At 43.3% G+C, this 27,434-nt stretch overlaps 1 protein-coding gene across 1 annotated transcript in view; it reads left to right on the top strand.

Annotated features, from left to right (window-relative positions):
- The first annotated feature begins 426 nt into the window (after positions 1-426).
- The window catches only part of LOC137436536 (forkhead box protein P1), a 581,222-nt gene continuing 554,214 nt past the window's right edge, over positions 427-27,434 (top strand). The window contains exons 1-2 of the mRNA XM_078786516.1: positions 427-485; positions 5,672-5,831. Coding sequence (XP_078642642.1) covers positions 5,682-5,831 — 150 coding nt within the window. The 5' untranslated portion in view covers positions 427-485; positions 5,672-5,681. The remainder of the gene's footprint in view (positions 486-5,671; positions 5,832-27,434) is intronic.

The following is a 27,434-nucleotide window of genomic DNA, read 5'->3' as shown; positions in this document are numbered from 1 at the left end:
GTGTCGCGATATTCAATTTTTTTTAAAATTAAATAGTAAGCTGCTTCATAAAAGTAATTATCATACAGCAGAATATTTTATGATTATTTTGATAGATGCTTGTTTTATTTTGGCCAAGCCAAGTACGCGAGGACCTCATGGCTGTATTGAGCCCATTCGGATTGAAATGAAAACATACCTCTGGCGACACTCTCGCCACCTTCTACTGTCTGTTTTTGTTTTTTTTCTAAATAATTTCGAACAAAACAGGCTTGGCGTTGACGTGGATATGCATGAGGCACTCTTTTGATGTCAGTTTCCTGCTGTTGTACTCAAGTGGTAGCGCCTGAGACCAAAAGGGAGAGGGAAAACCAGAGAAACTGAAAATGCCAGAAGTGCAAAAATGCTAAAACCATCTGTCTGTCTCTTGTTTTTACTGTAATTTCAGAGGAATGCATTCCTGAGAACGCCTCCCACTGGACCAGCTAAAGGAGACTTGATCCTTGGTGAGCTCATTTTATTCTTTTCTCTTTCTGTACTTTTTTCCATTTGGGGAAAAAAAAAATTCAAGATATTTTTCATCCCTCCTTGTTGTTGTTGTTGTTGTTGTTGTTGTTGTTATTATTATTTATTTATTTTAGCCTTATATCAATGTGCACCTCTTCCAATCTTGCTCGTATAGAAAGGTACCATAGTAATTTTTCCAAAATGCTCGCCCAGCCCTCACCAAGGATTATGTGCCTTTTGGCGGTTGTAGAGTGGGAATAGGAACGCAAGCGAACCCGGGAGCCAGCTCCTGTCCCTGAGAAAATCCTCCCTGAATAAATGCCACTGAACAAAGCCCATGTCTCTCTTGATTTTCTGCACCTTCTTGAAGTGTTTGTTTTCCAGGAAGCAATACCGTTTGAGATGTTTTGGACCTATCCTTGCAGATATCTGTCTGTCCACTTTCTCTTTCTTTTTTCATCCTTCCAATTATTGGAGTTCATAATGAATTAATGAGTTCACGTTGATGGTGATCTTTTCAGGATGAATTTAGCATTTTCTTCATCGTTGGTGATTTCTCATTTCTTTATGCTGGAGACGCTCAATCTTGTAACGTACAAAGGTTTCTCCATCGTTCCGATCGTCGTTTATGTTTGGTCACCCTTTAACCAAGTAATGCAGGCACTATCAGTGTGCTGATATGCAGCGGAGAGTTTTGAGGTGATAACGGCTTTCATCGTTTGTTTTGATTCACTTCTTAAACTTTACTTAAGGCTTGTCTGTTTGGAGTTATATTTAGCAGCCATTGGTTAACATCCATATAACCTTTCTCACTTATTTGCTGACCAGGAAGAATGTATGTCATGTCATTATTTGATTTTTCAAATCTTTCTAATATGGTTCTGGGTTTGACAAGTCTTACTGAAAGGAGCAGTTGCCATTGTATTGAAACGGAAAACCAAATACCTCATTGGAATCATGAGAAGGAACCCGAATAAGCAAAGAGCAAAGTTGGAGTCATCAGGAGGAACCTGGATAGGATTTGGGTTTCAGCCGCTACTCCACAACCCTCAAACCCATTCAAGCGCAGGCTTGTTACAAGCTGGTTATTTCATTTTCTTGCACTTACTTTTCGACACTGAAGATCATTCACCACAATATTTTTCTTTCGACAGGCACTATGGCCAAATTGTCCAAATGAGTCAACGGTAGGCCAAAAAAGCTTATTTTGACTACCTTCTGTAAAAATTTGTTGTAAATTTTTGATTTTTTTGGAGTAGTGAGCCATAAAGCAGCCAATCACATCAGATTGCTAATGTAGTCAACATGCACCTCCAGATATCTGAGATTTGATGTGAATGTTGTGTTATGATGTGGAATAATTTTATTTTATAGTTGAGGGCAGTGATCAACCAAAGTGACTTCTCAATTTATGCTGTTAATCTGTGTTCTTACTTTAACAGTATATTTTGAGATTAAGCTTCATCCTTCCATGAAATGGCTTGCTAAGAGAAGGGTTAGGCCAGATGACCATAGTTCTTCACTTATTACATTTAAATCTGGTAAAATCCATTGGTGCTAATTTCCAGCAATACATTTAGAGGAATTGATATGAAAGTGTGTAATTAAGGTGGGTGGCCTTTTATATATTTTTTTCCTTTAAACATGAATTGGCAGGCCAGTTTTGAACATATTATTCTCATTATCTCAATAATGTCCACCTAGCATAGCAAAATACATCATTAAAGACTTGTAAATTCAAGTAAATCCACTCTATTTCATTGTAGCATGGATAACTAGTGTTGCTGGTGAAGGCTAGTCTCCATTGGCGTTGGCGGACAAGTAGGACAATGGATGGGATTTGTGGGACGTTTATTGAGGTATGCTAGCCACAATGGGAAGCAAGGAGAAGCTGATGTTTTGTGCGTTAATCGTTTGTCTCTTCTTGCTCCGACTAACAGCTATTCTGTAGTCATACCCTAAAACACGTTATAATATGACTACATGCTAATCCAGTAAACCCCTATTGTTGGTCTTTCCAAAACTCATATTTTTTTCTGGCGTCCATTCCTTTCTCCTAATTTTCCACCACCATGTAACTGTCTTTCTGAACCAGTCCCATCCCACCCTTTTCTCTAGTTCTTCAATATATATCAATACACCACAATTCCGTGTCAATTTCCATCTCCAAAATGATATTTACTTCCACCAACGAAGGTGGACGGAGGTTGTTTTTACACCTTTCTGTTTGTCTGTTTGTTTGTGAGCAGGATATCTCAAAAAGTTATGGATGGATTTGGACGAAACTTTGTGAACAGGTTAGGAGTGTGACCAGGAAGAATTGATTAGATTTTGGTGAAGATTTGAATCTGGATCCAGATCACTGAACTCTTTTTAAGTGATTCTTCACCATTGAGTGATGGGGCTAAAACCGATATGTAACACGATGTTTCAAAAAGTTGTGGATGACATGACAAAACTTGGTGGAAGAGTTGGTTACACGACAAGAACAAGCCAATTAGATTTTGGTTCATGTCTAGATCCAGATCTGGCCTATCAGTGGGATTGTTGTTGTTCTCTTCCTCTTTCCTTGTCTTTGTATGATCTCCTTCCCCTTTAACATGATATTCATTTATTTTCTATGCTGCCCAACCCTCATCACCGCCATCATATCCATGCTCATTTTCACCCCATGTTTCTGAAATGCCTCCTTCCACTCGCCCAGTACTTCATGCATCTACTGTGCACCCTCCACCACAACAACCAGATCATTCACATACAATATCCTCCCCAGAATACCTTTCATGTTTACCTTCCTGCTTAACACATTTTTGTGTAATCTACTCTCATTATATTAACATATTATATTAATATACCGATAAACATAGAGGCAATACCCCTGGCACTCACCTGGTAGAATAAACAGTATACTGCACTAACTAAAGGTACCAGTTTTGAATTTTTGAAAGTTTTTGAAATTTTTTTTTTTTTGAAAAAAATTTTTTTTGAAATTTTTTTGAAATTTTGAAGTTTTGAAAAACTCAAAATTTGAAAAAAATTGAGTACCAGTTCACTGGTAATTCCCTGCTTGTCGTTAAAGGCGGCAAAAAGGGTTGGCGTCAGGAAGGGCATCCGGCCGTAAAACATTGCTTCAAAAAGGGGACCAAAAAAACAACAACAACCACAGTTCCCGAAAAAGGCCAACCCCCGCTTGCGGGGAAAAATGGCCTCTAAAGGTGGTTTTTTAACAGCACCATCACCATGATAAACAGGAGTGTGCTGAGAGCGATCCCCTGCCTGAAACCGATGTTCACATTGAATGCCTCCGATATCCCAGGCTCTTCCTGTCATTCCCTTCTACTTCCCTTCCACCAACCTAACCTCTGCTTCCGGCACTCCCATCCATCTCAGTGTCACATCACCATCTCTCTTGGGACAGTGTCGTAGGCCTTCTCCAGACCCACAAATCCCAATACCATTTCACCTTGCACCTCCAACCTCTTCTCCACCAGCTGTCTCAGTGCAAACATCCCATCTGTCATTCCACTACACTTTATAAACCCCTGCTGCTCTTCTCCAATCTCCTTTTTCACACTCTTCCTTATCCTCCCATCCAGAATCCTCTCCAGCACCTTCATGACATGACTAAGGAGTGCAATGCCCTATACTTCCCTGGCTCTTTAGCATCCCTCTTCCCCTTCCATATCGGCACAATTAATCCTGTCCTCCAATCCTCCAGAATTGACCCATCTCTCATACATGCATTCGACAACCTCTTCATCCAATTGACTCCGACTTCTCCCGCTGTAATTATCATCTCTGTACACACCTCATCAATGCCTGGTGTCCTTCCCTTTTTCATCCTCTTCAATGCCATCCGCAGTTCCTCTTCCGTGGGATATAAAACATAAACTGTTCAGCCTGGCGTCGGTATGCGCTCTATTGAGTGCTGTTCTAGTTAAGACTTGTGTCTTTCACTTCTACTATTCTTACAACCTCATGGAGGAGATTATGCTCATTCAAGGCTATGGATGTTACAGGCAAGCACTTCTATAGAATAGATTACAATACACTTTATCAAGTACAGAATACCTTTTCATACTTTCATCAGCATTGATTGTTTTTATTTGTCATTTCACGGTGAACATAGTAATATATTTAATTACAGTGGTAAAAGCAGTTTAAAGGTAAAAGCACCAAGCCTGGTGTTGGCTTAGCGGTTAGGGTGTCGGCTTGGGATCCTAGCATCCTGGGTTTGAATCCCGGTTGATCGCTGAATTAACAGCAGGGGGGTTGACTCAGCCTGTCATCCTTCCGAGGTCAGCAAATTGAGTACCAGTTCACTGGTAATTCCCTGTGTGTCGCAAGAGGCGACTAATAGGGTTCGGCGGCAGGAAGGGCATCCAGCCATAAAAAAAAAAAACATCGCTTCAAAAAAAGGGACCAAGGTGCCCGAAATTAGCCAACCCCTGCTCTGCGGGGAAAAATGGACTCTAAAGGTGTTCTCTTTCTCTCGCAGTGGTAAAAGCAGTCATTTACTTTCACCTGCAGGATATGGCTGCTGGTTTGCATGATGGCTGTGGGATGTGGTTGCGCCGCTGATGTCCCCTGCATCCCTCCTTCTCCTGTAGGTTAAGGCAGAAATTTGTAATTTGTTAATGGTGCCAGCGATAGCTTGCCTATTCTTCGTGAATGACACAGTGGGACATTCAACGTCCACCAAATAATGCAGAGAGAGAGAGAGAGGGAGATAGAGAGAGAGAGACAGAGAGAGAGAGAAAAAAGAAAAAAAGAGAAAGAGAAAGAAACACCAACAGCAGGATTGAAGGACAAAATAGAGGGAGACTTGAACAAATAATGGGTGGGTGGAGGAATGAGGGGTAGGGGTGGATTCATGGAGCAGACAAGGTGGATGCAGTGATATCTCAGTGTGATCGCATCACACCAGTGCATTGCCGAGTAACTTGATATGGCTACATCGCACGATAACATCACATGGATCCATTGCGGGTTGCACATTTTGCATCGCAAAATTGTCCATACTGTTGCATTAAATGGAGGTCGTATGCATGTTTTGCTCTAATGAGTAAAGTTCCATGTTCTTTGTGAGATGTTAAAAAGTTTCCATGGAAACTATTTGTTGTTCTTTTGTTAATGTGAAAATGTTGTCATGTTCTTAATGCCTCACTATTTTTTTTTTCATTAGCTCTGACGCCATGATGCAAGAAGCATTCAAAGAGTTGGTGGGCAATGCTGGACTATCCAATCAAAATGGTGGCAGCAACCAATCAGAAAGCAGAATGAGCTGTGACGTGCCATCTGACCACTTGACTGCCTCTGACCTGATACAGTTTCAGCAACAACAGGTGATGTTAATGATGTTGCTTGTTTTATTACTTTCTGTACATTTTTTGAATGGGAAGACAATCCGTGAATACAGAACCAAACATTTGATATCCCAGATTACCTTTTGCTTTTTCGATTGTGTTTCCACCTGTAAATATACCATATACGAATTGGGACAACACTCGCCAACTTGAATTCTGTATGTGGCCCACATTGCAAAGCAACATTTTTCCCCACAATGAAAAGCAACAAGGGCTTTATCGAGATGCGCAGTAGGTATTGAAACTCGATTGCCATCATGATGCCAAGAGGTGCGAGGCTGACAAACCTTCCATCTGGAATGGTTGCCAAAGGTTGCTGACATAATCTTTCATTTCGGGCCTTCCACAAGTGACACTGTGCAATGTGGTTTGAATATGAAAGACAAGACGTTGTGCCAATATTGAAGATGTGACAGGCCAAATGTATTGACATATCACACTGAAGTACTTTAAGTTGTGGAACGGCACAATATTGCACCTGGTATATGTACAAAGCAAAATGAGTACAACGTGTTCAGGTTTGTCCTGCCTATCTGTTTGGCTGCTCCTCTTGCTTACAAGCTCCATTCGGTTGCTTAATCCCTGCGTTGGCCTCTCATTCTCTTCCCACCTATATGCTAATGGATAGCTGTATCTAGTTATAGGATAAGGTTGAATAATTATTAGATATCAGTGGTCAGAATTTTTCTTGTTGAATGACTAATGTTCAAAATTGCAGAAATCATCCAGAGTGGCAACTTTTTAATGTGATGTGCCAACTACACTCAGTTCCTCTCTGAGTACTTATCTCCATTTAGTTTGCACAGCAGTCATTGCATACTACACTGTCACTGCTTGAACAAAACACCAAGGTTACAGTTGTCAACAATCAACTGGAGTAATCTGTGAAATTTTGACCTTTTTCTCATCTTAAAAGACCATCAGTGCAAATAGCAGTGAAGACGTTCGAAAATGAATGCAGATATTGCAGCATTGTGCCTATCAACTTTAGGACTGTTTATATAAATGCGTTAGCCTATGAGGGACTCAGATTCAGGTGTGTGTGTGTGTGTGTGTGTGTGTGTGTGTGTGTGTGTGTGTGCGTGCGCGCGCGCATAAATAAGTGTCAGCAATTTCCTGTGTGTAATAGGCAAAAGGGATCAACATCTGATAACATTTTACATGTGATTGAGTGAGGTGTTCGAAAGACGGGCACTTTAGTATTGTTGAGCAAGTGTTAATATCAGTGTGTCATTGGAATTATTAACAGGATAACATCGTGTTCAATAGAGCATACAGACTTGGTGTCGTATGTTATTTTTCTTTTGTCCGGAAGAGCTAGGTTAAATTGACAGTGAACTGGTGGGGCAATCATTGACACAAGCAGCAAGGGGATAAATATATAGGAAAGGAAGGAAGAAAGAAAGAGCAAGAGAGGTAACATTAATATATAAAATAACCACATTTAGAGGCCATTTTTAGGTAACAGAGGTAAGTTTTAGGTAAGAGAGGTAACATTGAAATCAGCAAATAAGAGGGTTGGGTTAGGAAGGGTTAATAAAGATATTGGGTCAGCATGGGGGTCAGCTGAACAGTACATGCGGTTATGGTGCACTGCCTGCTTGAAGCCCTGGAGGGAAGAGTGGAAAAGAAGAGCTTCAGCAAGGTAGTTCCATAGACAGGAGAAGTGGGGAACAAAGGATCTGAGGTGTGCAGTCAGCCTGGATTTGGGGTTTGGATAAATGCTCCAATGTAAATGACAATCATCTTGAATTGAACATTAGAGACGCGATGTTTTTCGGGAAAACCTCCTCAAAATAGAATGCTATTGTATGGGATATGTCTTTGGGTGTCTAAATGTTTAAAATATTATTTTTGCTCATTAAGTGTTTACATATTGCTAAACAATGAGTTTTGTACAGAAAATATATTCGATGCATTAAAGTAGCGGCAGTTTTCCATCCGTCACACTACATCTATGATGTCATTACGGCGTACGATGGCTGACTCCACCAACCGCCATTTTAATTTTCATGCCATTCAGGCCGAACATGTCGTCGAAGCGGTCGAACCTGTGATATATCGCAATCACCATGCTCTACCTTTACGTTTTTCATTCAGTGTGAAACATAAACAAACCGATTGTTAAAATGACCGTCGGATATCGAAAGCATCGGCATTACGGCTCTTCCAACGACACAATACGTGTCGGCCTTAGGCTTCGTGCCTTCATGCCTCACCTTCAGGCCACTTCGGACAAATTATCCCAGGTTTCTTAATACAGTAGTATCGTTTTCATAATAATAATAACATAACATTAATATTATAGTAAATCTAATCGTAACACTAATCCCTTCATAGTGACTGCAAAGTTACTGAAGGTTAAAATATATCGTATATCACAATCGCCATGCTCTACATTGGCGTTTTTCATTCAGTGTGAAACACAAGCAAAGCGATTGTTAAAATCATATCGAAAGCATACACGTCATGGGTCTTCCAACGACACAGTACGTATAGGCCAATAATACCATACTAACTAGCATTCATAATTAAAGCGGTGTATTCTTTCAAAACCCACGATATCATCTCCCATGGTCAAGAAGGACTTTTATCGTTGAAGATTAATAAATCGTACCACAACGACGCATTATTACTGTACTAATTGCCTATACACTGCCCAAACAAAGGGAGGGTTTTCCATGGAACTCAGTTTATATAATTCTCTGGAGTTTTACTATGTTTTGGATCTCAGTGTTACTATCTGAACTTGTGACTTGTGATGCTTAGAGCTCAAGTTCAAATCCCATCCTCATATCTATAGATTTTATTCACTGTCTCGTAATGTACTTGTAATTAATGTAACAGTACAGCGATGTCTTACAGTGTCCTCTTCCTGCTTGTGATTTATGTAAAAGCTCCATCGGAGACTTCTACCATCAAGTAAAACCAACGTTTCATCAATTACTGGATTTGCATTATTTATTGAGACAATTGCATGAGAAGGAAAGGACTGGGTGGTGTGGGTTAGGCTTCAGGTATGTCATTGGTGCCGACTCGTGATGTGCACATTTGGTGTTCACTGACATTTTACATGATGCTTGCTATCCATGTCTGTGTATTAAATATCAAAGTCAGTGTCACTGTTATTAAATTTTCGATACTAACATCGAAACTGTAAAAGAAACAGAACAGAATGCGTATTAGCAAAGCAGCACCACCTCCATAGCACACACACACACATTCAGTGTACACATTGCAAGTCACATTGAGTAAAGCACAAGGAAGACCTTTCTTGTTGCATTGAAAGACATGACGCACATCATTGTGTGTGCAGTACTCTGTTTATGTACAGAAGTAAAGTAATTTAACAATATTTACCAGTTTGTGCACAAATAAAACCATGAATGAGATTACATGTAGAACAGATATGTGACTGGCTCTGGCAAAAGCAGTCACTTGGGGGCAAAAATCAAAATTGAGATTTTGATATCATCTGATTCCCCATGCTTTTCTCTTTCATGTGATATATTCATTATGTTAATTGGAAGAAAATTAACGAAGTTATGGTATTTTAATGATGACTAGAACGCCACTCAGTAGAGCGCATACTCCCGCCGTGGGTCAAGTTGGAATAATACGTTTTGTTTAACATCCCCTCTCCCCAAAACAATAAATGAAAAAGAAAGTAGGCCCTAACTGTCAGAGAATTAATTTTGATATATCTCGTAATTAGAGGAGAAAAACATCATTTAAGAAAGAATAAGAATAAAAGCTTTAATGCAGTAAAACAGAAAAAAAAAATCCCCAAAAAGTTCCCCAAAAAAATTCCTGGATCTGGAATAATATCCTGAGCTTCGCCAAAAACTAATCAATTCTTCCTTATCCCAAGGGCAATCATCCCACCAACTTTCATCCAAATCCGTTCAGAACTTTTCTAGATATCTTGTTCACAAACACACGAACACACACACACACACACACACACACACACACACGCACGCACACACACACACACACACACACACACACACACACACACACACACACACACGAGCGAATGCATTACTCCCTGGTGGGAGTAATTATATTTTCGTTTAAACAATGGAGATAATTAGGTTCAAAGTTCACAATACAGTTCACACGCACAAAGAATGTGCACACGTATAACTTTTCATTCACACCAAACATGTATGTCAGGGATCTCCTTCGAATTAGGATGTATGGCTCGTCGTAAAACATCGAAATTTCGCGATCTTCGTGTCTTTTTGAGCACATTTAGAGAATGACATTTTAGATTTATTCGTCAAATTTCACAACTTTTTTGTTGTTTATTGGAAAAATGTTTGGTGCACAATAATCTAGAGAAGTTACTCTTTCTATCCATATAAAAATCTCAGTTTGGTCCCTGTGGTCATATTTTGACTCTCTTCGGTTTTTTCTCGCTAAGAGAAATGCCCCCAAGTGTCTGCTTTTGCCAGAGCCAGTCACACACACCCACACACACACATACATATATATATATATATATATATATATATATATATATATATATATATATATATATATATATATATATATATGTATATATATATATATATATATATATATATGTATGTATGTATGTATGTATATATATATATATATATATATGAGGGTTGCTCAAAAAGTTTTGTAACAATTTTTTTATTGCTAGGAATTTATCATAGACTTCTTTGAACATACTCATAGGATAAGTAGGTGTATTTCTTACACTCCTCATTTTTCTACACAATCGCCGTCTGCTTCAACAGCCTTGCGCTAGCGAGAAACAAGAGCATGATGTATCCCCTTCTTGTACCAGTCTAAACCTGCACTCGCAGCCACTTCTTCACTTCTTCAATAGCCCCGTCATCACTCCCAAACCTTTTCCCACGGATGGCATCTTTGAGGGTTCCAAAGAGGTGGAAATCTGAGGGAGCAAGATCTGGGCTGCAGGATGGGTGGAAAAGAACAGTCCATCCGAGTTTTGTGATTGCTACTTGTGTTTGCAAACTTGTGTGTGGTCGTGCGTTGTCGTGTTGGAGGATTTCAGCAACATTTTTGTGAGGTCGAACTCTCCTAAAACGCTTCTACAATTTTTTAAAGAGTTTGAATGTACAGAACTGAGTTAATGGATTGACCACGTGTCATAATGTCGACCAAAATCACCTCTTCTGCATCCCAAAAATCAGTGGCCATGACTTTCCCTGCTGAAGGGGTAACCTTAAACTTCTTCTTCTGAGGAGAAGTTGGATGATGCCATTCCATTGACTGTCTTTTGGTCACGGTTCAAAGTGATGGATCCATGTTTCATCCCCACTGACGATCCGTGACAAAAAGCTTTCACCTTCAGTCTCGTAACAGGAGATCAAATCTGAACACACCACTTTCCGCAAAGTTTTGTGATCGTCGGTTAGGCTTCGTGAAACCCAATGTGCACACACTTTTGAATATCCCAAGGCATCAATAATGTTGTTCTCACTTCCCTTGGATACTGAGAGCTCAGTTGCAAGCCTTCTGGTAGTAATCCGTCGGTCCTTTCGAATGAGTTCATCAGCACGTTGAAGCAACGCCGGAATGATTGCTGTTGTTGGCCGGCCAGAGTGAAGCGCGTCACTGAGCTCCGCTTGACCTTTCTCAGAACCCGCAATTCATGAAGCCCAACGACTAACAGTGCTTTTATCAACAGCATTGACTCCGTATACATTTTTTAACCGCCTGTGAATGTTTGTTACTGATTCCTTCTCTGCCACAAGAAATTCAATAAGATGCCGTTGTTTAAAACGCTCATCACCACACAGCGCCATTTTGACGTGTCAAAATGAAAAATGAAAATTTTGATTTGATGATTTGATGATTGGAGCCTAGGGTGTACTTACTTTTTCCACATGCAAAATTTGCATTTATGTTTATTTAAATTATCCAATGGATGACAAAATGTAAATGTTTCATAATATTTGTTATATTATATCACCTTTATCTATCAATATTGTTGAAATGAAGATCAAATAGCTGTATGTTGAAATGTGTTGAAAAAGTCAAAACTTTACGTGGGGTGTACTTACTTTTTCACTTGACTGTATGTATATGTATATATATATATATATATGTATATATATATATATATATATATATATATATATATATATATATATATATATACACACACACACACACACACACACACACACACACACACACACACACACACATACATATATACATATATATATATATATATATATATATATATATAGAGAGTGCATCAAACGTCCCGTTTTTGGCCATGCAGTATATTCCTTCCTCGGACATACGACATCCCATCCAAAAACGACATGCTTTGATCAATTCGATCTTTATCTACACTGATACACTGATGTGTATACACTGATGCCATGAGATACGGAGTGCTCATCTTGCAGAATAAAACACATTGTCAAGGTGTATATCCATATTATACATATCGAAGCTCGGTGAATAATTTAATGATAGTGGATTTAAAATTAATATTATGAAAATGGAATGGAGGAGAACAGGCAGACATAAATTGAATGCATAGATAGCTAGGCAAGATGAATGTGTAAAGAAAAATACGATAATGTCAAACCTGCACCTGTTATGTGTTTGTCTGTCTGCATTGCATAAAACATGATTAACAAAATAAAGGTATGCCACATGCAATGCATTGCTGACGCATGACAGGTTAGCAGCTCGACAATCAAGTGAATTAACCGCCCACCTCCTTCCGTCCCCTTTCTCCCAGAAAAGTTTTAATTGCATGAAAGTTGAGTATCATGCTTGACTCAACTTTAGCACTTCAAACCTTGAGTTTTACTTCGTGAAGTTGATATCCCTGTACTCGAGCACGTTTGACATTCAATTATAGCTTATTCAATTACTATCACTTCTCCATTAGCCCCTGTGCTGTTTGGGAGTGTGCTGGAGTGCGATTTGCTAAACTTTCAGCTGTTAAAGGTAAATCAAACATGTGTGCGCTCGATATGGAATTTGATTCAAAGAGAAAGTCTGTATATGTCTGCATTCGTACACACCATTTCTCGAAGCCATATACATATTGTTACAGATACGACTTTGATGGTATGGTGGGCCGAGCGGGATGGCCGCCGTATCCGTACAAGTTACCCCGATTGCACCCGGGGTTGACTAATCGCGCTATGCTGGCTCAATAAGAAAAAGAAGACACCCGGCTGGATTACAATCACACAATACGACACCAGGGATACGGTTCTCAAAGGTTGTTATTACAATTGCGGAAGGTTTAGATTACAGGGACAAGAGGGAAACATAGGAAGGTGGGCACTTAGACACAACCTTATATTAACCCTAGACAGACCACAGATAAACGGGACAACGCTGACTCACACGGGATTTGATGGCAAGGAAAGCGGCAGTCGATGGCTCAGGTGCACCTGGCTCCGGGACAGAATCACGTACGGTGGTGTCCAGCAGATGCGGGGAGGTCGCTCAGCGCTCGTGGGTCGCGACTTTGGTGGAGATGCCGGGGAGGTCGCTCAGCGCTCGGGAGGGTGGCGTCTTGTCCTTCCAAGCTCGGGGCGCATCTCACGTCACGTCCGGCGCGGGGCCGCGTATATCCGGCGGGGAGTGACACGCCCTCGGCTCGTTAGCGCCGCCCCAGATGGCATCGGCCCATGGCTTCTCATTGGGTGCGGGGGTTACCGGCTCCGCCCTTGACGAGGGGCCGACAGGGAGCCCCTTCGTGGTAACCCCGTGGAGCGCGTGGTCAATGGCGGCTAACTGAGCCGGAAGGAGGACGCCCACTCCCCATGCCGTCACCGCGCCGCCCCCCTCTTTTGTTGTTGTTGTTGTAGTTGGCGCTTCTTCATGGGGAAGAGATGTGGAGAGGTATGGGGAGGTCCTAAACTTCCTAACAGGTGCTATATAATCACATTCTGGTGCAACGAAGAGTCATAATTAATGGAAACAAGTCCTTAACTGACATAGATTAAGAATAACTAGCAAGATGTCCTATAATTGTCTACGTGTGGTGCGGGGGACCTGGGCACGACATTTAATGGGGGGATGAAGGGGAAGATCGGCTCTAATGGGTGTTGTTTACAGACAATGGGACTAGGGAATGGGGTAAGGGAGAGTTGGGGAGTATCGGAGAAAATAGGGGAATATTTACAAGCGGATATGGAGGCCAAATTCCATATTCGCAACATTGCACCCTTCTCTACCCTCGGGGCGTCCCGACCCGATAAATTTTTACCTACTTTAGTGTGGCACGCAATGTAGTTCCCTCTACTATTAACTCTACCCTGAGTGCGACAGTTTTACAGATATTCACAAATGAGTAAATATGTCCCCCTGCGACGTTGCACCCTTCTCCTCACAGAAACACACCCACAGGATAACCGAATCCGGAAAGAATTCTCAAACTAAACATACAGCCGGTAGGGAGCATTATTTACAAGACTACGCTGATATTTACACTACGATCCAGGACCTGTCTTTGGAGGAACACATGCAGATGTTATGCATAGAGAGAGCGCGCTTGCCAACATCGATACACCAACCCACGAGTGCTCTGTGGCCGACGGCCTTTAATAACGTGCAGAGCACCCTTCCCGCGCATCAAAAGCACCACCCCACCACCAATCGGTGCAGTCACCATTGTTCATTGGAATAAAAATAACTTCAACAACCCCTAACCCTGCAGGTGTCTCTTGCTCTTCTTGTGGTGCACTTGGTGGTGTTAATTATAAGTGGTTCACCTGTATGGCATAGGTGCCACGTTGACCCATAGGTCCATCCCCGGGTGGTGCTTGGCCGCAAACGAACTGCGGTCCATTGTGGGTGGCCACAAACATTGCGGTCCATATGGTGTATCGATCCAGGCAGCCAACAGCGAAAGTGCAGGCCCACAACTGCGTAGCCAGCACCTCTCTCTCCTCTCTCTCTACCCCAAAGCCAGATCCTCGGAGGTGGGAGACAAAAGAAGAAACAAGTGAGTAAGGTGGTAAGGGCGCAAAAGTGCACGCAATATAAGGTAATGCACACTGGGGGCACATGGGAACCAGGTGAGACAGGTACGTTCCTATCGTACGCCCCCCCCCACCAGGTAACCTACATGGCCCCTCCCTTACCCCTTACTGTATCCACAAAACACAACACTACCCATAAACATCTACTTTACAAATCGACAAACATCCCTACTGTCTTCCCCGTTCCTCCCATAAACCAAATTCGTCTTCTCTCCCTCCTAACCAATCAAATTTGCCATTTTCAACTCAACATCAAAATTTGCCATTACCAATTCATCATCAGTCCCTCCTAGGGAGGGAGAGATGGAATCACCCCAATGTCTCATCCACGTCGTGATGCGTCTCACAAATCCACAGCAATCTCATTTCCTGCAACAAAACAAAGAAAACACAGGTGTGGAGTCATCATCATCACCACAGGTAAGTGGCTGCATATGGTGCGACAGGTTCATCAATCCTAACTATTTCCTAAGTGACTTTAACAACTTTACACTACCCGGGGGCTTTCTCCGGCCAAACCATTGGCCCTCTTACACTATGGGTTCTAAAAACCAATTCCCATTGGCCAAACTGTGGTGCTCTTCAATTTGGGGTCTCACTCCCCCGATTCATCTCCCGGTGCCCTCGTACAATTTCTGGGCTGCGGCGTGTACCTCTCCCAGTGGGTCTACCCACCTGCACACCTCCACCACTGCAGTTGCCTCCGAGCTTACCTGCTCCTCACCCTAACCTAACTACCTGGGGAAGGCCCTCTGGCTCTCTCCCCACTCCGTGCCCTCTCTGGCACTGGGCTGCCCGATCCACACCCGGGATCCTCAGGCACCCACTCACAACTACCGGCTCCCAGAGCCCACCTGCGGCCTCACCTGGCCGACATCCTCACAGTGGTGGAGTGCCCAACCAACTACACACACTAACAGGCTACACGCCCAGCCATTTCCACAACACTAATGCACCCATTCACAACACCATTCTGCAACCGCACCACAAATGCCAATATCCAACCACAATTTACCTGCACCCTCTACCTAACACTTACACTACCCACCCCGGGTACTCGTGAAAGGGGTCCACTCTTCCCCATCCACACCTTCGCACCATGCACACCACTCCGTACCACTCACTCCAACTCTCTCCACACACCTGTACCTGCACACCTGTGCTCTCACACCTGGTGCCACCTGCACCCTTCTCTCCCCAAGCGCATTCGCGCTGATCCACACACTCACTACTCATACACTGCTCCACACACCTGTCCAGTTGCACACCTGTGCAATCACACCTGTTCAATTCTCACACACACGGCATCATCTCAGCTAACTACTCCCTTCTGAAACTTGCGCTTCCCAGTCGTCCCTTTAAACTATTGCGCTCCCACGTCATTATCATCCATACTAATCTACCTGCGTCCCCACTACAGGTATCAGTCACTAACTAACCTTAACGTTACCTAAGGTCATCTTCTCTAGATCCCTACACACAATATCCTAACCCACCCGGGCTAGTTTTCACTGCCATACACCCCATAAACTATTGCTCCTTTGCCCCCCACATGGGAAGGATGGTGGATTTGCCATCCCACCACATCGGGGGTCTCTCACTACCAATTTTGCACATCAAATTTCAACAAATTAAAAATTTGCCAATCACTGCCCATCATCTGCCAATCACTGTACCATTACCAATCATCACTCTGCCAATCACTACTGCCAATCCCTTGCCAATCATCAAATTTTGTTTTTTCTCTAATTTTGGGTCCAAAACACTAACCTCATCACCCAGTCTACTCACTACTGCCTCTCGGTGCGCCAATTCCTGTCCAAAGCCCGGCTTCGTAAAGCCAAGCAATGGATGCGGGTTGTTCTGTGCCTGCGGCTGGATGCGTCCGGCACTCGGTGCAGGGACGGGGGCTTACCCGTGCCGAGATCCCACACACCACCTCGGCGTGGAGCCATCCAATGCCCCGATCTAGACCTGCCGGCACGTCTCACCAAAAAGTGGTCGCCATGACGACCCTTCCTATCCAGCTGCCAGCTCCGCCTAGTGGAGCACGGACGCGGCCGTTCAAAGCGAGGCCCAGCACGCACCGAGGGCCCGATTCGGCTATAAGTCGTTCTCAACTCTACCCCATCTAACGTCGATGCTTCACCTGGACGCTTACATCCCGCAGCCCGTTCCTTGCTCACACATCCAGCCGTGCCCATGCTCCTCGTACCCTTCCTTACACACCCAGGTACACCCATTCCACTCACAGCCTTGGTCACACACCTGACCACCGAACACTTTGGCACACATTCGTTGCTCGCACACCTCACCAATACACCGCTTCGCACCCCCTCCTCGGTCACCTCCTCTGTGACAATCACAGGTGTGCCCTCATTCGCACACCCAACCACGTGCCTCACCACCAATTCCAGCGTGCATTCCCACTCACGCTCTACCATTCCAGGTGTGCATCCTTCCATCCCAGGTGTACATCCTCGCTCACCTGTCGCAACTAACTCACGCTCCATGTCACTCTCACTACTTTCACCTCCATTCCTGACAGCGCACTCACCCTTACTCTTGACAGCGCACTCTTTCCTCGTGCACCTGCCCGTCACACACCTTTCTCGCGCACACTCTCCCGTTACACCCTCTGTAACACTCACCACACCACGCTTCCATGTGCTCCCTCGCACACGCGCTACGACCGACTCACTCCCGCCAGCACACTCACTCCTTGGCACGCACTTTTTCCTCACACACCCCAGAGTCGGACTTTCTCGCACACCTCCTCTTTCGCACACCAGACCTGTCGCACACTTCACCAACGGCCTCTCACGAACACCCGGGTCTATCTCGACCCCCAAGCCTCTTAAATCACCTGGCGCATCATACGCACGACCATATTGGTCACCACTTACACCGGGTCCTCTTTCTCTTCGCTTCTCCTCCATCACCTGCGAATTCCTCATCCGGTTAATGAGCACATCATCACGATCCAAACACAGACTTTGGACCAATTCTTTTATCTCCTCTTTTATCTCTTTCTTATCCCCTCTCCGTCGCTTCTTAATTTCGCTCATCCCTTCTTCCACTTCTTCTAATTTGTGCTTCACCTCTTTTATTCCCCGGTACGTCTCCTCAAGCTCATCCTCCAAGGCTACCTTGACCGTTTCCATGTGCGTCCTCACCTGCCGGTCCTTCGTCTCCATAACCTCTATCACTTCGTCCAACCTCGTTGTCAGTCCCTCACGTACCATCTGACATTCCCTCTTTGTCGCTATCAAGTCGTTTTTTATGTCGTTTTGTGTCGCTTTTAACCCTCCTAATACCGCAGTGTTCCTTTGAACCTGCTCCACTAACTCCGTCTGTCCCACCGTCAGCTGCTCCACCTCCTGCGTCAGGTCCTCTATGCCCCCTTGTAACTTTACAGTCCCCTTTCTCACCTCCTTTTCCATGTGCTCCTTACAGTGCCTCACCTCCTCGCGCACTCCTCCGACCTCCTCACTCACTCCTCTTCTGATCTGCTCTCCCATCACTTGCATCTCCTGCCCAGATGCCACCCTCATCTGCTCCATTTCCTCCCTGTGAGCATCCAGTTTGGTTTCTACCCCCATTCTGACCCCCTCTATCTGCTGCTCCATTTGTTTAACTTCCCTTTCCGCTTGGTCCCTCATGTCCCTCAATTTGCCTTCCATACTGTTTTCTAACCCCTCTAACCCATTTTTCACTCCCTCTATCTGATTCTCCTGGGCAGCCATTCTATTTTCTACCCCCATTAACCCATTTTTCACTTCTTTTATCCCGTTGTCTAACCCCTCAAAATTATTGTCTAACCTCCCAAATTTCTTGTCTAACTCCTCAAAATTATTGTCTAACCTCCCAAATTTCTTGTCTAACTCCTCAAAATTATTGTCTAACCCCTCACTGGTACCCCTCGCTTCGTCCCTCATTACCCCCATTTGGTTTCCCATCCCTTTGAAATTATCGTCTGTTTTTACCATAAAGGCCATCATCTGTTTCATAAACAGGTTCCAATTCATTGGCATCTCGGGTTCGGCTACCGCGACCACGGCCGCGGCTAAATTTGGTGCCGCTACACCCACGTGCGCGACCACGCTATTTTGCGAACCTGCCGCCCTCACTGCTTCGCTCTCCTCCTGTCCCTCATTTTGGTCCTGGATCGACCCTGCTTCACTCTCCCCTACCGGACCCCAGCCGTCTTGATCCGCCATAGCGCGACTTGCAAAATTCGAGTTTCGTAAAACAAATACAAATTTCGGCCGCTCCAAATTTTGACCAAATTTTTTTTTTTTTCCTCTATTCGTTTTTTTTTTTCTTCAAAATTTGGTCGGGCCTCGAATCTCACTCCCGACACCAATTGTTACAGATACGACTTTGATGGTATGGTGGGCCGAGCGGGATGGCCGCCGTATCCGTACAAGTTACCCCGATTGCACCCGGGGTTGACTAATCGCGCTATGCTGGCTCAATAAGAAAAAGAAGACACCCGGCTGGATTACAATCACACAATACGACACCAGGGATACGGTTCTCAAAGGTTGTTATTACAATTGCGGAAGGTTTAGATTACAGGGACAAGAGGGAAACATAGGAAGGTGGGCACTTAGACACAACCTTATATTAACCCTAGACAGACCACAGATAAACGGGACAACGCTGACTCACACGGGATTTGATGGCAAGGAAAGCGGCAGTCGATGGCTCAGGTGCACCTGGCTCCGGGACAGAATCACGTACGGTGGTGTCCAGCAGATGCGGGGAGGTCGCTCAGCGCTCGTGGGTCGCGACTTTGGTGGAGATGCCGGGGAGGTCGCTCAGCGCTCGGGAGGGTGGCGTCTTGTCCTTCCAAGCTCGGGGCGCATCTCACGTCACGTCCGGCGCGGGGCCGCGTATATCCGGCGGGGAGTGACACGCCCTCGGCTCGTTAGCGCCGCCCCAGATGGCATCGGCCCATGGCTTCTCATTGGGTGCGGGGGTTACCGGCTCCGCCCTTGACGAGGGGCCGACAGGGAGCCCCTTCGTGGTAACCCCGTGGAGCGCGTGGTCAATGGCGGCTAACTGAGCCGGAAGGAGGACGCCCACTCCCCATGCCGTCACCGCGCCGCCCCCCTCTTTTGTTGTTGTTGTTGTAGTTGGCGCTTCTTCATGGGGAAGAGATGCGGAGAGGTATGGGGAGGTCCTAAACTTCCTAACAGGTGCTATATAATCACATTCTGGTGCAACGAAGAGTCATAATTAATGGAAACAAGTCCTTAACTGACATAGATTAAGAATAACTAGCAAGATGTCCTATAATTGTCTACGTGTGGTGCGGGGGACCTGGGCACGACATTTAATGGGGGGATGAAGGGGAAGATCGGCTCTAATGGGTGTTGTTTACAGACAATGGGACTAGGGAATGGGGTAAGGGAGAGTTGGGGAGTATCGGAGAAAATAGGGGAATATTTACAAGCGGATATGGAGGCCAAATTCCATATTCGCAACAATATATTACATATAACCATATGCAGTGCATATAACAAAAAGCAGGTTTATTGCGCATTACGTATTATGAATATTTTGCCTGCTTTTAAAATGTATTTCAGCTTTTCCCCTCACCGTCAATTCCCACCAGCATATCTTGTTTTGGAAGATTGTGTTGAGATATATTTAAAGGAATTATGCTTTATCCGCTCAAAATGAGATGATGGAATTATTTTCACCTTGCCAATATACATCCAGCACTGGACAAAATGTGCAAGAGAAGGGTGGTACAACCTGCAGAGGGAACACAAGTTCAAATACCAAAGAGAGGATTTAATCTATATTATAACATGAGCCGTGTCTGTCTGTCTGTCTGTCTGTGTGTTTGTCTGTTGTGTTATAACCTGAGAATGGATTAACGGATTTCAATAAATCCAACTACGGTGGATTTGGGTAACTCCCAGGATTGTTTGCCATCCAAAATCCGTTTTAATTTTTTCTTTATGGTTACACGGACACGGGTGTCAAAACTGCAAATGGCAAGACTGCACGGAGAGCAGGATCTCCCAGGAATCCTTCCCCCCCCCCCCCCCCCCCATAGATTAGCCATCGCACCAAAGACTGGTATTTCCGTCAGCGAAGCGACACGTCTTACATTCTCGTGCTTTATAAAGTGAGCTAAGAGAGAGTAAAGTGAGCTAAAGTAGATCACAAGTATCAGGAAGGAAGTTGGGAAAGTTTGGGGAAGGTGTAAGTAGAAGTGGAAGTTGGGAAAACCTTGCCAGGCCTGAGGAAAGTGCCAGTACGATGCAGTACATACACGTCCGTAATGATACATAGGTTGAATAAGGTTGTTTGCTCGATCAGGTTATATGTTGAAAGGAAGAAGAAATGCAAAGGGTTATGCTCAGTATTATCCTTTGTAGGATAGAAGTACCCGGAAACTTATATTACGAAAAAAACATTGCCATTGCGACTGAGGATGCATATATTGAGTTGGAAGACCCCAATATGTTGTGACCAATAACGTCTCCACTTGTTAAGCCTGGGAGTTAACAAAGAAACTTGGCCCATTGAGTCTGGCCCTGCGTACAATACAAATGCATTTCCCCCAAAATTCTCTTTGGAGAATGTATTGACATCTAAACACTAACATACCATCCAAGTCTTGACCCAGTTAGCTGTTTTTTAAACGAAATAATGTGCTCCATTGTGCACTTAATTGTTTCCCGAATGCCCTTTTTAATACCATTTTTACATTGCCATGGAATTAGCAGTGTGTGCATTGGCATTGATCCCCGGTCCAATTGGATATTTCCTTACATCGCAAATGATCGTTATTTTCAGCAAACATACATTCTTTGGCTGTTGAAATGTTTCGTAGATTGAACCAAAGCAATCACAGAGCGAGCATGGGAAGACTTGACCAACTTCCAACCAAAACATGCCGAGTTATTTAATTACGTTGCAAAACGCATTGTGAAGTTTTAAATGCATTTTACAGTATTTTCTTTCCGATGTATTCACACATGCTATTGCTCTACCAGACAAAAATATGAGTCGTAGGTCTCAGGGGTTCAAAAACCTTGAACAACATGACACTTTGGGGATGCATTAGGCTGCAAATGCACTAAGAATGGGACAGAGTTATAAGAGGCATTTCGGACAAACTCTGTCTCTTTAAAATAGACATGATAATAGCAAAAAACACAAATACACAGCACTTGTTCTGATGCATGGTAATTACAGGGTATTTTATTGAGCCTCAGAAATTATATCCTACATCTGCAGTTACTCCACAACCAAGTACACTCAAAGCTTGCCACACTTCATTTATCTGTCGACAGTAAAATCCACAGTATTTATAATTTGTCAAGTTGTAGGAAAGTCCCATAGAACTATATCAGACTAATATATTTTTGTCGGCAAGTTGAACAAAACGCATAACATATTTGTTCACATTTCTTCATTAAGCAGTAAACGTTTTGATTGACTTTCTGCACCCTAATCCAGTATTTTAACTGGCCATTGACTAAACTGGCTCTTATTGGCATACGGCGCATGTACAATTATTCAAATGCTTGTTGGAGTGAATTAACGCAGTTGTAATTCAAGTCTGGTGAAATAACAACACTGCAGCCAACAAGATAGTTTATGTCTTTCATGATGTAGTTTTCTAGATACTGTTAATTAATGGCTTTTCTGTTGAAATGGTTTACTTATTGATTAATAAACATGCCCATAATTGGATTTAAAAAGCGGAATAAGTCTGCAGATTTACTGATAGATTACATTTTTTGTTGTTGTTGTTGTTGCTCTCATTGCTGTGATCATTTATTAGACTTCAACATACTTTTGTTTATGGCTTTGAAATGGATTACAGAAATGTGACTCCGAGTCATGTGAGATGCTTTCTCTGTCAGGTAGTGTCCGGGTTTGAGCCAAAACAAGGAAGTGGCATCATATGGTTTTGTTATTGACACAGGTATTTCATTACGCCCAAATATGTTTTTTTTTTTTCTTTTCCTTTTTTTTTTTTTGTATACAAGATCGAGGCTCGTGAAAGAGCGAACATTTATCACACAGAAAGACAAACCGCCACACCGACACATAACCGACAAACCGACACATAAAACAAATAACATCGGGAGCGGTAGACAAGATGGGGAGAGAGGGGGAAGGACACAAACACAACATTTGAGAGCAGGAACCGAGAGACATGGAGACATCGAGAGATCTGTGGGAGGGAGAGGGCTTTGGGGGGGAGGCATGGGAAAGGGGGTGGGAGAGGCATAAAACATATGGACACTGCCAGGACTACCAGGAAAGAAGTTGGAATTACAAACAAGGTGGATCTGGGGTGAATTAGTGGGGGTAGAAAAGATCAAGGTTTTGGATGGGGGAAGATAAGAGATGGTGGTGAACAGCTGTTTTAAAGACCTGGAGGGAGGAGTGGGATTGAAGGGAGTGTGGGAGTTTGTTCCAGAGGCGGGAGAAAAGAGGAATGAAGGAGTGAAGGTGAGCAGAGAGCCGAGATTTCGGCAGTTTAACCATCAGAGGCTTGCTGGCAGATCTTGTGCGACCTGTAGGAATATTTGGGGGACAGAGCACAGAGAGAGCTGGGGGAGCAAGGCCGGAGAGGAGTCGGTAGAAGACAGAAAGACCACCTACCTGCCTGCGGTGAGTGAGTGAAAGGCCCTCAGAGATAGCTTCATCGCGGGAGATTCCAATGATTCTGAAAGCTTTGGTTTCAACAGTGTGAAGCCGAGCTAGGTGTGAGGCAGGAGCACCAGCCCATAGGGGAGAACAGTATTCCATTGAGCTGCAGATGAAAGCCTTGTATGTGGTGAGGAGCTCAGGTGTGCCTAGGAAGGACTTCACACGACGGAGGATGCCCAGTCGGCGACTGGCTTTGCAGGCCAGCTTGGAAATGTGGTTTTCCCAAGAAAGATCATGGCAGATAGTGAGACCCAAAAGCTTGAGCGACAGAACTTCTTGGAGAGGATTGTTGAGAAAGTAGATGGGAGGGTTGTCCAGTCGATCTTTTCGGAGAGACATAGTAAGAGTGTGAGATTTGTCAGGATTGAAAGACATGTTCCACTTGTTTGACCAGTCTGTGATTTTGTCCAGGTCTTCAGAGAGTGAGGAGGCTGCAGACTGCCGATCTGAGGGAAGAGGAATGGAGCGGCAGAGAGTGGAGTCATCAGCAAAGAGATAGAGAGGATTTTCCAGAGAGTCGGAGAGATCATTGATAAAGACCAGAAAAAGCACAGGGCCCAGCACACTGCCTTTGAGTACTGATGCTGAAGTACATGTCATTTCTGTAGATTGCATGCCATTTTTCTGAGATCTTTTGGTCGCCGCGCTCAGTTGACTAACCAGAACGAAACACTGCAGTGCATCCATCACAACATCACATCAAGAATCCTTTTACAGGTGCATGTTCAAACGTAGAAGTATCTCATTTGATCAATCGAGTTTACAAGTATTGGAAACAATCAAAATGAAAAATCACTCATAGAGCGACATTTGGCAAAAGATAACAAAGTAGAATGGCACTCAGTAGAGCATTCTTTTGACCTCAAAAATTATTGGTGGTTGAAATCGGTGACCTCATATGCAAATCATCTTCACATTTTAAGTTAATCAGAAGAAAATTGACAATTTTAGAAATTTTGACTATGCTGACCTTTTGGCCTATGTTGACCTTTTGGTCGATGTTGATCTCAAAAATAGTTGGTGGTTGAATTCCGTTTGCTGATGTGAAAATCCTATTCAAATATCAAGTCAATCGGATGAAAATTGAGGATTTTAGGAATTTGAAAAAAAAGTGATTGACCTTTGGCATATGTTGACCTTGTGACCCATGTTGACCTCAAAAAATAGTTGTTGGTTGAATTCAGTTAACTGATATGAAAATCCTATTCAAATCTCTTGTCAATCGGATGAAAATTGAGGATTTTATAAATTTTAAGAAAGTGGTTGATCTTTTGGCCTATGTTGACCTTTTGGCAATGTTGATCTCAAAAATAGTTGGTGGTTGAATTCAGTTAGCTCTGGGGTTCTTAACCCGGGGTATCCATACCCCTTGGGAGTATGGGGATCAAAATCTGGGGGTATGGGACTCGTAATAAATTCTAATAATAAATTGTAATAAATTCAATGAAATATCAACTTTAAATATATAATAAATGGTAATAGTCGTGCAGACAGTCAACTTTATTCGTGGACGGGCATTCAATCATCGGCTATTTCAAAAATTCTATGATGAGATTGGGGCGGAACATTGTGTTTTACTGCACCACACAGGTATGTTGGCTATCTCGTGGTCGTGTTTTTGCACGTGTAGTGGAACTTCGGGAAGAAATTCTCAAATTCCTCAGGCATCAACAATCCCCTCTTGCGAACAGTTTTGAAGAAGAGCATTTTATTGTTAGCCTGGGATATTTGGCCGATATTTTCGGTCACCTCAATGACTTGAACATGTCGATGCAGGGAAGAGATGTGGACATTATTCAAGCCAGGGGAAAGTTAGTGGCATTCACGAAGAAATTACCTATTTGGAGTCGCCGTGTTGAAAGCGGAAACGTGGCAAACTTTCCCATCCTTGGCGATATCCTTCTTGATGGAGAAGATGAAAAGCCATTGCCTGGGGAAATACTTTAAAAAGTCAAGGACCATTTGAAAGTCCTAAGTACCAATTTTGAGGGTTACTTCTCAGATATTGATGATCTTAGCACGGAATCCGTTTGGATCCAGAACCCTTTCTCGTTTGATATTTCTACGACGAGTGACAACGATTTAGTGAAGGATGATTTGATCGAGTTCCAAGAAGATCAAAGAAAGAAAGCTGATTTAGGAAAGGCTGGGCTGGATTTTAAGCAGTTTTGGTGTGAACAGATAGCAGCTTACCCTAGCTTGGCGAAGAGGGCAATGAATGTGTTGGTTCCCTTCACAACTACGTATCTCTGTGAAACAGGTTTCTCTGCATTATTGAACCTGAAATCAAAGTGGAGAAATCGACTTGATGTGTCCGATGATATGCGAGTGGCGTTGTCACAAATTGTGCCCCGATTCCATATTCTGATTGCACGAAAACAGCAGCAACAATGTCACTGGATTAGTAAAACGGCTTGCATAAAACTTGCATGTTTTAGTTTACTTGCATAAAACTAAAGTTTACAAAACTTTGCATAAAAACTTTGCATAAAGTTTACAAACTTGCATAAAACTTGCAAGCTATTGAGATATTTTGAAGTCACACTGGAACCTAATGGGACTGGTAATAAGGCGCGGATCCCCGAACTTTGCCCATTTTCTGGGTGATAAGTTAGCAATTTTCATCCCCAAAAATAGGCAATTAAAGTAAAAACACCCCTCAGAATGCACCACAGAGCACCTAGAAATAAAAAAAATTCTAGGGGGACATGCCCCCAGTCCCCCCTAGCTATGCACACCTTCGTTGCGCCTTGGGCAGTCAACAGTCTGGCGAAGGGGGTATGGGGACATCATGGGCAATCCGTTGGGAGTCTTGACAGGGAAAAAGGTTAAGAACTCCTGAGTTAGCTGATAATCCTATTCAAATTTCAAATCAATCGGATGAAAATTGAGGATTGTAGAAATTTGAAGAAAGTGGTTGACCTTTGGCCTATGCTGACCTTTTGACCTCAAAAATATTTTGGATTTTGTCAGACCACGAACTCTAACATTTGGTGAAGTTTCATGAAGATCGATTTAAAATTGTGACCAATAGTGTTGGCAAGTATAAGTGAGCAGACAGACAAACACAAACACACACAAACCGGAGTGATCAACATACCTGTGAATTTTTTTTTTTTTGCCAAGTAACAAGTCAATGCAGACCATGAGTTTCTGTCATGCTAAAATACGCAATTTGGTGTCTGTCTGTTTGTCTGTCTGACTGATTTTTGACTGTTGCCGCAATCATCCCCGAGAAAAAAACCGGGCTTACGTACATAAAGCAAAAACATACCTACTGCATATGTGCATATATAATACATCATGGTTATATAGCTTCGACAATTAATATTGTGAATATACGACTTCATAAAACATCTGCGGTTTAACAGAAAACCAACATGGCGGACACATGATTTTCTTCCTGACCTTTGTGGGTGGAGTCGAGCAAATTCTGTAAACGAAAATATCAATGAATAAAAGTCAGACGGTGCAGATTCCTTCTGCTCACTGTGGGTCATGTGACCGATGACGATGGATCTGGTTGCTTGGCAAAATTGCCATATTTACATTAAATGGAGATCTCGCGAGATCTTGGAGATGGTGGTCAGGGGTTTTCGACGGTCCACACGGTCTCCACGTTTTTCAAAGTTAAGTCTGTTCACAATTGTATTTTGTCGAAACTGTATTTATCGTTCGGTGTGTGAACTTATAGTGTCCCCCTTGGAAGTTTCTTGGTGTTTATCTTTCATATATTAATCGCTTGTTTGCCGCGTCGCGAGCAAGGCCTTGCAGCCTCAGGCTTCCCCCGTCGAAGGTTGTTCATTCCTTCGCTGTTTTGCTCGCTTTTTTGATTTCCCCTTCTCCACCAAGCTTCACCAAACAT

This window comes from Myxine glutinosa, chromosome 11 (genome assembly GCF_964187855.1).
Source record: "Myxine glutinosa chromosome 11, kmMyxGlut1.1, whole genome shotgun sequence".
Classification (NCBI taxonomy): Eukaryota; Metazoa; Chordata; class Myxini; order Myxiniformes; family Myxinidae; genus Myxine; species Myxine glutinosa.
The sequence above is the reverse complement of the archived record's forward strand: the minus strand, read 5'-3'. Positions and strand labels throughout refer to the sequence as shown.